The sequence below is a fragment of the Mustela erminea genome, chromosome 11 (genome assembly GCF_009829155.1).
Source record: "Mustela erminea isolate mMusErm1 chromosome 11, mMusErm1.Pri, whole genome shotgun sequence".
Lineage (NCBI taxonomy): Eukaryota > Metazoa > Chordata > Mammalia > Carnivora > Mustelidae > Mustela > Mustela erminea.
The window spans coordinates 90,910,553-90,923,392 of NC_045624.1; the positions used below are offsets into that span (position 1 = coordinate 90,910,553).

At 43.8% G+C, this 12,840-nt stretch overlaps 1 protein-coding gene across 2 annotated transcripts in view; it reads left to right on the plus strand.

Annotated features, from left to right (window-relative positions):
- The window catches only part of STARD3NL (STARD3 N-terminal like), a 53,396-nt gene that overhangs the window by 32,798 nt on the left and 7,758 nt on the right, over nucleotides 1-12,840 (plus strand). For both annotated transcript variants that reach the window (XM_032304628.1, XM_032304627.1), the window contains 5 exons: nucleotides 3,289-3,366; nucleotides 6,443-6,520; nucleotides 9,153-9,206; nucleotides 9,320-9,437; nucleotides 9,646-9,741. In XM_032304628.1, the coding sequence (XP_032160519.1) occupies nucleotides 3,289-3,366; nucleotides 6,443-6,520; nucleotides 9,153-9,206; nucleotides 9,320-9,437; nucleotides 9,646-9,741 (424 nt within the window). The remainder of the gene's footprint in view (nucleotides 1-3,288; nucleotides 3,367-6,442; nucleotides 6,521-9,152; nucleotides 9,207-9,319; nucleotides 9,438-9,645; nucleotides 9,742-12,840) is intronic.

Sequence of the window (12,840 nt, forward strand, 5' to 3'; positions counted from 1 at the left end):
CTTGCTTCAAGGAAACAAGATGCCGAGGCCAAAAATGAAGACATGTCCTTGATTAATTTGGGTGTTTGTTTTGTATTTCTCACACTCCATATCCAGTTGAAAAGTAAGCCCTGTCAGATATGCCTGCTAAATGTATCCAGAATGTGACCTCTCCTCTCCATTTCTACAGTTGCCCCCTCAACCCAGCCGGTGTTATCGCTCCTCCAAGCTACTCTACCAGAGGCCCAACTGGTTGGCCTGCTTCCACGCTTGCTCTCCGAGTACCCGTTCTCATAGAAGCCAGAAGAATGTTTCTTTATTTCTTCATTTTAAGGATTTTATTTATTTATTTAACAGAGAGAGACACACAGCAAGAGAGGGAACACAAGCAGGGGGAGTGGGAGAGGGAGAAGGAGGCTTCCCACTGAGCAGGGATCCCTGTGTTGGTCTTGATCCTAGGACCCTGGGATCATGACCTGAGCCAAAGGCAGACACTTAATGAATGAGCCACCCTGGCGCCCTCTAGAGGGACTTCTAAAAGTAAAAACAAATCAGGTAGTTCTACTTTCTATTTATAACCCTTCACTGCCCTAGCAGGGCACTTTGAATAAAAATTGCCTAACTTGGCTTGTATAGCTCCAAGAAGCCTGTCCAGACTTCCTTCCCCACTCTCTGTTCCCAGCCTACTAAGATCATCCCAGACTTGCCTCCTGGTCTCACAATGGAACAAGATGCCTTCAGTCTTGGACCTTCATATGAGTTGTTCCTTCTTCACGAAATGGTTCATTTCCTTTATCTTGATGCAGAGTCTGACTCCTTATCATGCTGGTGTCTGTCAGTTTAAATATCACCACAGGGAAGGCTTTCATTTACCACCAGTCCCAGAGCAGTCGACCGTTACTCAGTCTGTCCCACTGTCCTGCTTTGTTCTCTGTAGAGCGCTTATTTTCTTGTTTGTCATCTCTCCTTGCTAGAATGTAAGTTCCAGAAAGACAGAGATATGGTTTTGTTTACTAAAGATTAAGAATTTATTGTATTTAGGATCATACTTGACAATAAGTGTTCAGCAAATACTTGGTGAATCGATAAAGATCTTGTGGCAGTGGTTTACCAGTTGGATTACGTTAGGGACAGATTGGCTCTGAAGCTATGAAAGAAATCCCATGTAAGGTAGTAGGAATAGAAAGGAAAAAACTGATTTGAGAGACATACTCCTAAAAAAAAAGTATGCTGATAGACTTACAGATATGCTGATTTTATTATCCCTCATGTCCAGAAACAACTCTTAAGATTTCTAATGATGGAAGGTAGAAGAATCGGTGAGCTCTGTCAGAACTGTGAGAAGAGGTTCCATATGAAACTAAAGATGAGTCTATGGGGGACATTTTGAGACAAAGATTTTGAAATAAGGAATTTAGAGTACAAGCTAGAGCTAGAGATGTAGATTTTAGATTTCTCTATTTAAAGGTAACAAAATCATAGTCTTATTATTTATTAAAGATTTATTTATTTTAGAGAGGGAAAGAGTGGGAGAGCACGAGTGGGGGGAGGGGCAGAGTGAGAGGGAGAATCCCAAGCAGACTCCATGCTGGGGGTGGAGCCTGATGTGGGGAGCCGAAACCAAGAGTTGGTTGCTTAACTGACTGAGCCCCCAGGTGACCCCTGCCCCCAGTCAGCATTTTTTAAAGTACAGATGTCATAGAAACCCTTTTTCTACTGGCTGTTTATTAAAGACTGTATCAGCAGGTTCATTGTGGTTCTCTCAGCTAGGAGGGTAGTCTCTGTGCCTTAGAGAACCCCTCTTTGCTATAAATCATTTAGAATAATCATTTTTTTAAAAGATTTTATTTATTTATTTGAGAGAGAGACAGAGAGAGAGCATGAGAGGGGAGGTCAGCAGGAGAAGCAGACTCCCCATGGATCTAGGAGCCTGATGTGGGACCCAATCCTAGGACTCCGGGATCATGACCTGAGCTGAAGGCAGCTGCCCAACCAACTGAGCCACCCAGGTGCTCTGGAATAATCATTCTTTTAATATTTTAGTGCTAAGTTTTCTTAGTCTGGAGAGACACAGTGAGAAGACTACATTGGTTTTCTCTTTGCTCCCAAGTTTTCCATTCTATTTTCTTGTAAAGATCTGTGTTCAACCAGGTCAGTGGGCAATCTGCAGAAATTACGCAGAAATCTAAACCTCCTTAAGGGAGTTTTAAAGTACCCGATGGTGTTTATGGCATACTTTCATTTGAATAACAAATGCAAATACTTTTAAAGTTTTCCAAGCCAAGAGGATTCTTTTTCTTTGTTAGAACTTTATCTCTAGTTTGACCAGTTAGCAAACCTTGCAAAAGATGTTCCCTATTAATTTTCTCCGCCTTTATCCAGGTCTTGGGTCCACCGCCCTTCACTTTGTCCTTTTTCAGATCATGTCCATCAGTTTGCCAGGACAAACAATGTCTGTACTCCAGACTGGAAATGAGAATTTACGTCATGTTTCCTAATCCACGGACCCTAACAATTCTAGTGTCTGCTTGGGTGCTGCCTTAGCTGTCAGACACACATTCCATTACTTGATTAAAAAAAAAAAATGTTTTCTGTAAGTGTGTAATATGTAGAGTTCTGAACTTGCTCACTTAAAAGTCATCTTGATAGGAGAATTGGGAGAGGACAGAAAGTTTGTCATCTTAGGTCTGATTTTAATCATTTAACTGTAACTTCTACACATATGATTATAGGTCTAGTCTGTCCCTCATTTCATTATCTATCAAATTAAATATCTATATGAAAGTTGATGAGAGTGCAGAATTTTCAAATGCCAGGAACAAATAAAAAAGAAAAACCAGGGAGAACACCTATACTTCTATCTTATGTCATTGACCTTTGCTAAGATCAGAGGAGCTGTTGGCCTTCTAGGAGCTGAAACAGTGGAGTGTGGTCAGAGAGGGCAGAACTGGATGAATGTGAATTGTCTTCCTTAAAATTATACATTGGTTTGATTGAAGAATTTATCTTAGAAGAGAAAAAGGATCATTTTTTTTAACATTTTTAGTTTGCCAAAATAGGAATGAAAAACAAGGCATTGTTTCTCATGATGCACATACATTTGTCGAATGAATGAATGAAGAATTGAAGTGGGAAATGCTCTTCTGGCATTTTTCTGTCTGAGTTAGGAGTGTTTCAGTTTTCTCCTATTTCAACATTCCAGGGTTCTGAGAAGGTAGGGAGAAGAGTGTTTCCAATACCTTACTTGTATGTTTTCTTGTATTGTTTTCCCATATGAATCTCATTTTTACTTCTCATTCTGCTTCCCAGGTGAATGGAGGCATTGAGAATACATTAGAGAAGGAGGTGGTGCAGTATGACTACTACTCCTCTTATTTTGATATATTCGTAAGTATTTCCTGTTTTACTTTTCATTTCAGATAGGATTAATCTGTAACCCCCAGGCAAATTTCCTCTGAACAGATTGCACGTTCTATGCCATTCTCTTTCCCTCACTGGAACACTGGCCTTCCTTTCCCCTCAGTTTCTGGCCCAGTCAGTGTACTTGCGCTCTCTTTATAAGGAATTGTCTGGACACAGGAAAGAAGGACATGGTTAATGAGAGATAAGAAAAGGCAGCATAAGGAGCCATTCTGCTTTTCTTGACGGAGAGCCTTCATTCTTTTCATAGAAGCCAGCGACATACCCTAATCTCTAACAGGAAAATTCCCCATTTTATATAATAACATGAAGAAAATGCCATTCCTTTTCTGCCTTGAGATAGATTTGTGAGTGATAATAATGATACTCTGTTACATTTTTCTGTAATTGGAGTTCTTGAGGAAAATGAGCTGTTGGTAATCCTGGGCAACACCAGCCAGTTGTAGAATTGCAAAGATTCAATTCTCTGTCGATGAGGCCTTCATTCATTCAAAGGAATGCTTACAGTCTTTCTAGGACATACTGTGACTCTCACTGGGCTTGGTACACCTTCCTGGTATTTTCTTTATAGTTGATGGTGTAAGTAAATCAGATCCTAACGTTGTGTTAGATGCAGTGTGGGCAATATTCACGGTGAATTCTTCCAAATTCATTTTACCTACTTGTTTTATTACTTTTAGAATCGTTATGCATAATGGTTAGGAAGAGCAGGACACTTAAAGTCAGAAAAACCTCGTTTGATTCACAACGCTATCACTGTTTGTATGTCTTTTAATATATTGGGCCTAAACTTCAGTTTTTTTGTATGTATGTATGTTTTTTTGTATGTAAAATATGATCATCCTAGTTCTTAAAAGTAAATGAAATAATGCATGGAAAACATTTGCCCAATGAGCAATGAGCTCAGAGAACCATCCTCAATTACTACCATCATCATTATTTTTGGTTGAGAATTTTAATAATTGAGTAATTATATTTTTGGTGGTTTTCAAACTACACTAGAAAGGCTTTTTTGTTGTTTTATTTTTGAAGGGACCTGCAGAAGTGTGTATGGAGAAGGAGGTAGGACCCCTAATAAGTAGAGGTTAGGGTTCCCTTTCATCAGCCTTGTGTAACCCAGGTAGTTTTGTTTTAATCTGTATGGTCTGTTTCCAGTAAGATTGTGTTGAACAGGTGTTTGGTTGCTGCAGAATATTTAGAGAACCGCTAATATAATTTAATCCCCCCATTTTTCCAGATGAGGAAATGGAGATTCTTTGGTGCCGTGTCTCGACCCACCCAGGTCATTGAAGTTGGGGGCAGAGCACATTAGATCCCATTTCTTTCTCCTAAAACTATTGACATATAATAGCAAGATGGATCTCTCTTTTTTTCTCTTCTTTCTCTTGCTGAATTTATCTTAAAATAGCCTCAGCCAAGAAACCAGGCTAATCTACCAGCCAGATCTCTGAGGGTTGTCTGTCCTTTATGCTGGAGAAGTCAGTGGTAATGGCCAAATAGGCAGGGCCCATTAGTTTAGACTGGAAGGACTGGCATGCCTGGCCTGGGAAATGGACACAGCCTCCAGGAAACCTTGGGGTCTGGGAGACTTTGAGATAGAGGGCTGATGAAGACCCTTTTTGCCAAACCCAGAATGCAGGGATAGAGCTGGAATGAATAGAGAGGCTAAACAGTTTGCAGACTGTTGTAAAACACATTTTTTTTTTTACAGATTTTATTTATTTATTTGACAAAGAGAGATCACAAGTAGACGGGGAGGCAGGCAGAGAGAGAGAGATAGAGGGAAGCAGGCTCCCTGCTGAGCAGAGAGCCCGATGCCGGACTCGATCCCAGGACCCTGAGATCAAGACCTGAGCCGAAGGCAGCGGCTTAACCCACTGAGCCACCCAGGCACCCTGGAAAACACATTTTTAATGAAAACAGCAAATTAAAAACAAAACGTAACTTGTGACCTTCATTTACATAAAAGAATTGTAGTGTAGTTCTCTGGTCAGTGGCCTTGAAAAGACTGTCAGCCTCCAGCCTTTCGGCAGAATTGATTAGTGAGGAACTTTTGGCAGACCCCTGCCCTCAGGCACTGCTCAAGAGTCACCTGACTTCTCCCTGCTCACAGTAGGCATGCCTTCCAAAGGGAAAATGGGTAAAATCTTATTCTATGTGTATTTTTTTAAAATTTTATTTATTTGACAGAGAGAAATCACAAGTAGGCAGAGAGGCAGGCAGAGAGAGAGAGAGGGGAGGAAACAGGCTCCCTGGGGAGCAGAGAACCCAACGCGGGGCTCGATCCCAGGACCCTGGGATCATGACCTGAGCTGAAGGCAGAGGCTTTAACCCACTGAGCCACCCAGGCGCCCCTCTATGTGTATTTCTTACATGATGAGAATTACGAAGACAGCTGTAATGTAGTAGCTCAGTAGAGTCTGGCGGCTAGGGTTCAAGTCCTCTTCTTCCTCTCTAAGGAGTTGTGTGACCTTGTATACTATTTCTACCACCTTATGTGTATAATGGGATTAAGACAGTAGCTGATGCATGGGATTGTTAAGGAAGGGATTACATGGGATAATAATACACATAAAGGATTTCACAAAAGTCCCAGAGCCACCCTGAATAACCGGGTGGTAGCTACTTAGATAGAACTGTCCCAATACCCCCAAAACCTAGAGTTCTGCAGTAGACTTTACTAAGAACCTGGTATCTTCCAAAGGTGTTTATACCAGGAGTGGAAAAGTCAACTTTCAGAACATTTTCTCCAGTCTTAAAAGGATATCAGAATTATATGTGCACTCAAACAGAAAGGAAAAATAAAACATGTAATTATATATTCTTGTGTTGCTAATGGGACGTGAATTTGAATTCTCATTTGGGCAGTACTGCATAGATTCTCAAGCAGAGATCCAAATACGGGTCTATAGCCCAGTGCCCATCTAAAGTTAAATTAGAATAGTAAAGACGCTCTGGTGAGTTCTTCATAAAACTCAGTTATTTGATATTTGTATCTCTTTTTAAAAACTTACCTTGTCTTTTTTTTTTTTTTTTAATGTAGCTCTTGGCAGTTTTTCGATTTAAAGTGTTAATACTTGCATATGCTGTATGCAGACTGCGCCACTGGTGGGCCATAGCGGTGAGTATGTCTGTGTGGCTGGTTCATCCCGTCCAATGCTGGTGGCCCAGGCCTGCTCACAGCAGGGACAGGCTGGGAGAAAATGCGCTTTTCCTCTGGGTTGAACTCTGCTAGCTTTTCCTGAGTCCCCTGCCTCCACCCTTCAGGAGGTTCAACGCGCTGGGGTGGTGGTGATTCCAGTGGTGATGAGTAACTAGCTTCGCCTCGGTGGACTCTGAGCCAGATGAGGAACGTAGAGCCCCAGCAGTGATTCTTGGCCAAGCACCAGCGCACCCTCTGCCTCATTTTGCAAATGAGTGGTGAAATCAGCCCTGGTGCACAAAGATACTTAGAAAATTTCCCCTTTGGTTGAAACTGCTTGGTAATTTTTCATGACCTGCTCTCTGCTTATTTCGATAATTGGCTTTCTTGCTATTTTATCCCCTCCCTTCAATATTAAAGGGAAAAGTTCCATGTTCCTTTTTGTTGTTGCCTTCAGACTTCTTGAAGGCAGTGACATTTTAATTTTTTTTAAATACTTTATTTATTTTTTTGACAGAGAGAGAGAGACAGATCACTAGTAGGCAGAGAGGCAGGCGGAGGAGGAGAAGCGGGCGGTCTGCTTGGAGCAGGCTCCCTGCCGAGCAGAGAGCCTGATGTAGGGCTCGATCTCAGGACCCTGAGACCATGACCTGAGCCGAAAGCAGAGGCTCAATCCACTGAGCCACCCAGGTGCCCGGGCAGTGACATTTTTAAAGATTTATTTACTTTAGAGACACAGAGAGAGAGGGGATGTAGGGAGGGGGGAGAGGGAGAGAGAGAACCTGAAGCAGATTCCCAGTTGAGTGCTGAGCTGGACACTCATCTTGATCTCTCCACCCTGAGATCAGGACCTGAGCTGAAACCAAGGGTGGACACTTAACTGACTGAGCCACCCAGAAGCCCCGAAGGCAGTGATGTTTTTGCTCATCTCTGTTTCTTGGATCTGACACGGAGCTTGGCACCTGCTCTTCACTGTCAGTAAATATTAACTGGTTAAAAGAAGAATTATAAGCCATTCTGCCTCAATTATTTTTGCCATTTTCACAGATGTCTGAACACACCCTTTGGAGCACTCTGATAAGGCAGGTGTATGGGGAGGAATGCTGAACTCCCCCAGCTGGAGAGACCTGTTTAGGAGTGCCTGTAGACCTGCTCCTGGAGTGAGGCCTTGGGGTGTGTGTGGGGGCCCGCATGGCTTGCCCAGCTGGGGACAGACTCCCTTCTAAGAGGGACAGACTCCCTTCTAAGACACAGTCCACCAGGAGCTGCACTGGCCTGGGGCATCTCTCCCGAGCACCCACAGTATCATGGGACTGACATCGGACCATCAGCTGAGCCCCATGCTAATGTGTCTCAGCTGTAGGCTGACAGTGTTAGCCAGACTTGATTCCCTTTCCTGAATACATTTTTGCTGATAACCAACTGCTGTGATTGTCCGTTCCCAGTTTTCTACAGCCATCCCATTTAAGACGTTCTACTCCAGATCTCCTTAATGTACACTAGTGTTTGTCAGACTGTCAGTCTCAGTATTTGTTTCAGAGGAGAGAGTGACTTTCAGTGAAAGTCTGAACTTTTTAGGAAGTATGTTCAATATCTATTTAAATTTTTTAAATTTTTTTGAAGATTTTATTTATCAGAGAGGAAGAGAGAGAGAACACACAGCCGGAGGAGCAGCAGGCAGAGGGAGAGGGAGAAGCAGACTCCCCACTTAGCAGGGAGCCCGATGCGGCATTTGATCCCAGGACCCTGGGATATAACTGAGCCGAAGGCAGACACTTAACTGACTGAGCCACCCAGGCATCCCAAGTATCTTCAATATCTAAACCAAGTTATGAAGCGATGAATCATGATTAGCACATCCATTTGATTATTTTTGATTTTTCGTTTTAAAAACATTCGCAGTGAGGGATCAGGCAGCTGGAAGGAGGACTCACCTAGTACCTGAAAAGGTACTAAATGTCAGCCTATAAAGTTGATGAGTGTCGGAATGTAAAATGCTTCCTCTTCCAGAGAGCTTACTTTGACTGGGGGGTGTGTGTGCGCGTGTGTGTGTGTGTACACACGCTGTGAATTGCTAACAAATACTGACTCTGCAGCTGTCTTAATACGTACAGAGCTTCACATTCGATGTCCCCCCAACCCCATGCTGTGAGTCGGGCTACTGTCGGCATCACTCCAGACAGCTCTCCTGTTACCAGGATTCCTAGCTGGTGGATGGAGGGACAAGGCCCAGGTCCTGTGGGATGATCTCTGGGTCCCCAACCAGTAGGGGGAGTGCCGCCTCTACATTTCAGGGGTCCCTTCTGTGGGGAGACTGCCTTTGCCTGTTGCACCTTGTGGGGGACAAAACTTAGTTTGCCAACACACTAGCCAGCTAGACCCTGGGAGGAGGGACAGCACCAGCAGCCAGGGAGGGATGGGGCACCACGGAGAAGCCCACGTAGGCCCAGTGTGTGTTCAGGAGCTGGAGAGAGTGATGTGGGCAGGAGCCCAGCCTGGCAGAGCTTCTCCAGGCATTAGAAGCTTCTTGCTCAGACAGGTGTCTTGGGAGCAGCTGCCTTCCCAACGTCAAATGTCTAATTCAAATGGTGCTGGATTATGTGTCTTTCAGTTGACAACAGCAGTGACCAGTGCCTTTTTACTCGCAAAAGTGATCCTCTCAAAGGTACAGCCTCCCACGTTTTCTTACAATTATCGTCTCTAATGGCGAAGCCTCGTTTTCCAGTGTGAGCTCCCGGTAACTGCATGTCCCTCTCCTCGTCACGTCTGTCCTTCCAGCTTTTCTCCCAAGGGGCTTTCGGCTACGTGCTGCCCATCATTTCATTTCTCCTTGCCTGGATTGAGACGTGGTTCCTGGATTTCAAAGTCTTACCTCAAGAGGCAGAAGAGGAAAACAGTAAGTGTTTCCCCAGGTTAGTCTCCTGAGAGTGGTTAGGGAGCAGGCCAGAAGGAAGATTCTGGTAGTCATGATTTGAACAGAGCTTAGCTTTTTGCCAAGACTTCTTTTTAATGTAATGATAGCAGCATTTTATTTTGGTTAACCTTGCCAAGAAGCTCCCAGAATTGTGCCGTCATCCCCAGCAACTCAATCTCTTCTCCTCTAGGACTCCTGATAGTTCAGGATGCTTCAGAGAGGGCAGCACTTATACCTGGTGGTCTTTCAGATGGTCAGTTTTATTCTCCTCCTGAATCTGAAGCAGGTAAAATAATGTGATTATCGTTTGTGTTTTCACCCATCACTCAATAGCTCGACCCTCCCTCCTTTTCCTTTCCCCCACCTACTCTTAGAACCTGAGCAGACTTGAACACAGCAGGCGTTGAGACATGGCCTTGCTGTGGGACCTGTGGTGAGACCCAGAGTGTAAAATAAATGTAACTGAGGGCCACAGACCCTGTGATGTGTGATCTGCATCTCAGAAGACAGAGCAGGGGAAGGGTCTTGATGCTCTCCTACTCCCTGTCATCCCCTCACCTGACCGTCCTCCAACACCCCCTGTGTGAGGCGGGAGCGCTGTCCTCCAGGTTGCCCGAGACAGAGACCAGAGCCTCCCTGGGGAGCTGCCCTTTCTCAGGCCCCCATCCCACTGGTCACCTGCCATTTCCATCCTCTGTGTTCCTGCCTCCTGTGTCTCCTGCTTTGTACCACGTCCTGTCTCCCGCACCTTCCATCCAGCTCTTCCTGCTGTGGTTCCTCCACCAGCTCCTGTCTCCCTGCCTCAGTCAGCCTCTCCCCGCCCCACCAGAGCGCCATGGGACATAGAACACTGCATTGTTCCATGAGTTCCTCAATCCACTCTAGGAGCCTATTTCAGAGATGAGCAGATTGAGGCATAAGAAAGGGAGTAATTGTGGAAGGCCATATAAAGAGTGAGAAGGGGAGCTCAGATTTGAACCCCGTCTCAGTGCTGGAGTCCACGCTCACAGCTAATCCATGTGGGGGCTCTCAGTATTTATGGAAATGTAACATTGATCCCATCTTCTTCTGTTCAAAATCCTTCAGTGGCAAAAAGGATAAGGGAAGTGATGGGTCCTTGGCCTGGCAGAAGCACCATTTGACCTCACTTACAGTAGTCCAACCTCCCCGTAGCCTCTTGTGTTCTCTTCTGAACTTTGTTGAAGACCTTGTGCGCCTAAACAAACCTTCAGGCCATTCGGCAGCTTGCTTTCTCTCTCCTTCACACTGTTGCTCTGTAGTCCTACTCTCCACTGCCAGGAGAGAAGGCTTCTCCCACCCCACCCCCACCCCCTGGCTGTTGGGAGGTGTTCTCTGCATTTCCTTAGGAACTCTCCCCAACGTTGTCCTGTGTGCTGGCTGCACTGCCCTCTGCACTGACCTGACCTGTTTCCACTACTGGGATAGTAAACTGAGTTAGAGACTGTGTTATGTTATTCCCAGCATTGACCCTAAGTGCCCTAAGTAAGTAATGAAACACACACACACAATAGTAAAGCAGATTCCAGGCAGAAAGACTTAAAGATCAGAGGCATGGCCATGGCCATGGGACAGTGAGTCAGGGGAACTCTAAGTAACTTGGTATTATGGACTCTTGCAGATTAAACCATGAAAGCACAGAGTTAGATAAGATAAAGATGCAAGCTAGCAGAAGATCTCTTTTTCAGCCAACAGTAACTGAAATAAGTGTTAAACTTCTGCTTACCTCTTAAGAGAATTATTTTCTTGAGTTTTTTTTTTTTTTTTGTCATAGGACTCCTTTTAAAAAAAGGAAGTTTACATTGTTGTTCATGCTTTCATATAGATTTTCTTTTTCTAAGAGTAATAAACGTTCTTAGTAGTAATGTATTTACTTAGTTAGAAGTTCAGAGGACCAGAATAGTAACAGGAGGAATACCACTTAGACATTCTTCGTCAAGCTTTCTGGTTCTCAATCTATGGTTGTCTTCCTGCCTCTGACTTTTACCCCCACCTAGTGGTGGTTGGTAGCATTACCATTTCGTTGGATCAAGGAGCTGAGCTAGAACAAACATTGTCACGGTGTTGTGCTTTGTTCAAGACAAAATGCAGTTGAGTAGCAGGCAGAGAAGGAGTATTCAAAATGACTGACTTTACTGTATTATATTTTCATTGTCTGGCCATCAAGTTAGGAAGTTATTAAAATTGAAACTATTATTGGAATAAGGTTCCTACAACGTAAGATTCATGGTGTGGCATGTATAAGTAGTTCATTCCTTTATGTGACTTGATACTGTTACATTTTAGGGACTTATAGTCTTTTCTTTATCAGTAGTTAAACATTGGAATTGTTGGCTATGTTTGCTATCATGACTAATCCTGCTACAAACTTTTATGTGCATGTCTTTCTGGGGACATTTGCTTTTATTTTTCTTAGATTCCTAGGAGAGGACTCACTGGGTATTAGGGCGAGTTTCTTTTCCTTTTTTTTTTTTTAATTTTTATTTATTTTTTAAATTTCTTTTCAGTGTTCCAGAATTCATTGTTTATGCACCATACCCCATGCTCCATGCAATACATGCCCTCCCCACAATACCCACCACCAGGCTCACCCAACTTCCTAACCTCCTCCTCTCCAGAACTCTCAGTTAGTTCCTCAGAGTCCATAGTCTCTCATGGTTCGTCTCCCCCTCCAATTTCCCCCAACTCCCTTCTCCTCTCCATCTTCCCATGTTCTCCCTGATATTCCTTATGCTCCACAAATAAGTGAAACCATATGATAATTGACTCTCTCTGCTTGACTTATTTCTCTCAGCATAATCTCCTCCAGTCCCGTCCATGTTGCTACAAAAGTTGGGTGTTCACATTTCTGATGGAGGCATAATACTCCGTAGTGTATATGGACCACATTTTCCTTATCCATTCGTCCGTTGAAGGGCATCTTGGTTCTTTCCACAGTTTGGCGACCGTGGCCATTGCTGCTAGGAACACTGGGGTACAGATGGCCCTTCTTTTCACGACATCTGTATCTTTGGGGTAAATACCCAGGAGTGCAATTGCAGGGTTATAGGGAAGCTCTATTTTTAATTTTTTAAGGAATCTCCACCCTGTTTTCCAAAGTGGCTGCACCAACTTGCATTCCCACCAACAGTGTGAGAGGGTTCCCCTTTCTCCAAATCCTCTCCAACACTTGTTGTTTACTGTCTTGTTAATTTTGGCCATTCTAACTGGTGTAAGGTGGTATCTCAATGTCGTTTTGATTTGAATCTTAGGGTGAGTTTCTGTTGAACTTTTCAAGTGATTGCTAAAGTGTTCTCCAAAGTGCTGTACCATGTCACGTTCCCTTTAGCAGTGTGTAAGGATTTGTTTTTCCATGTACTCTTCCATA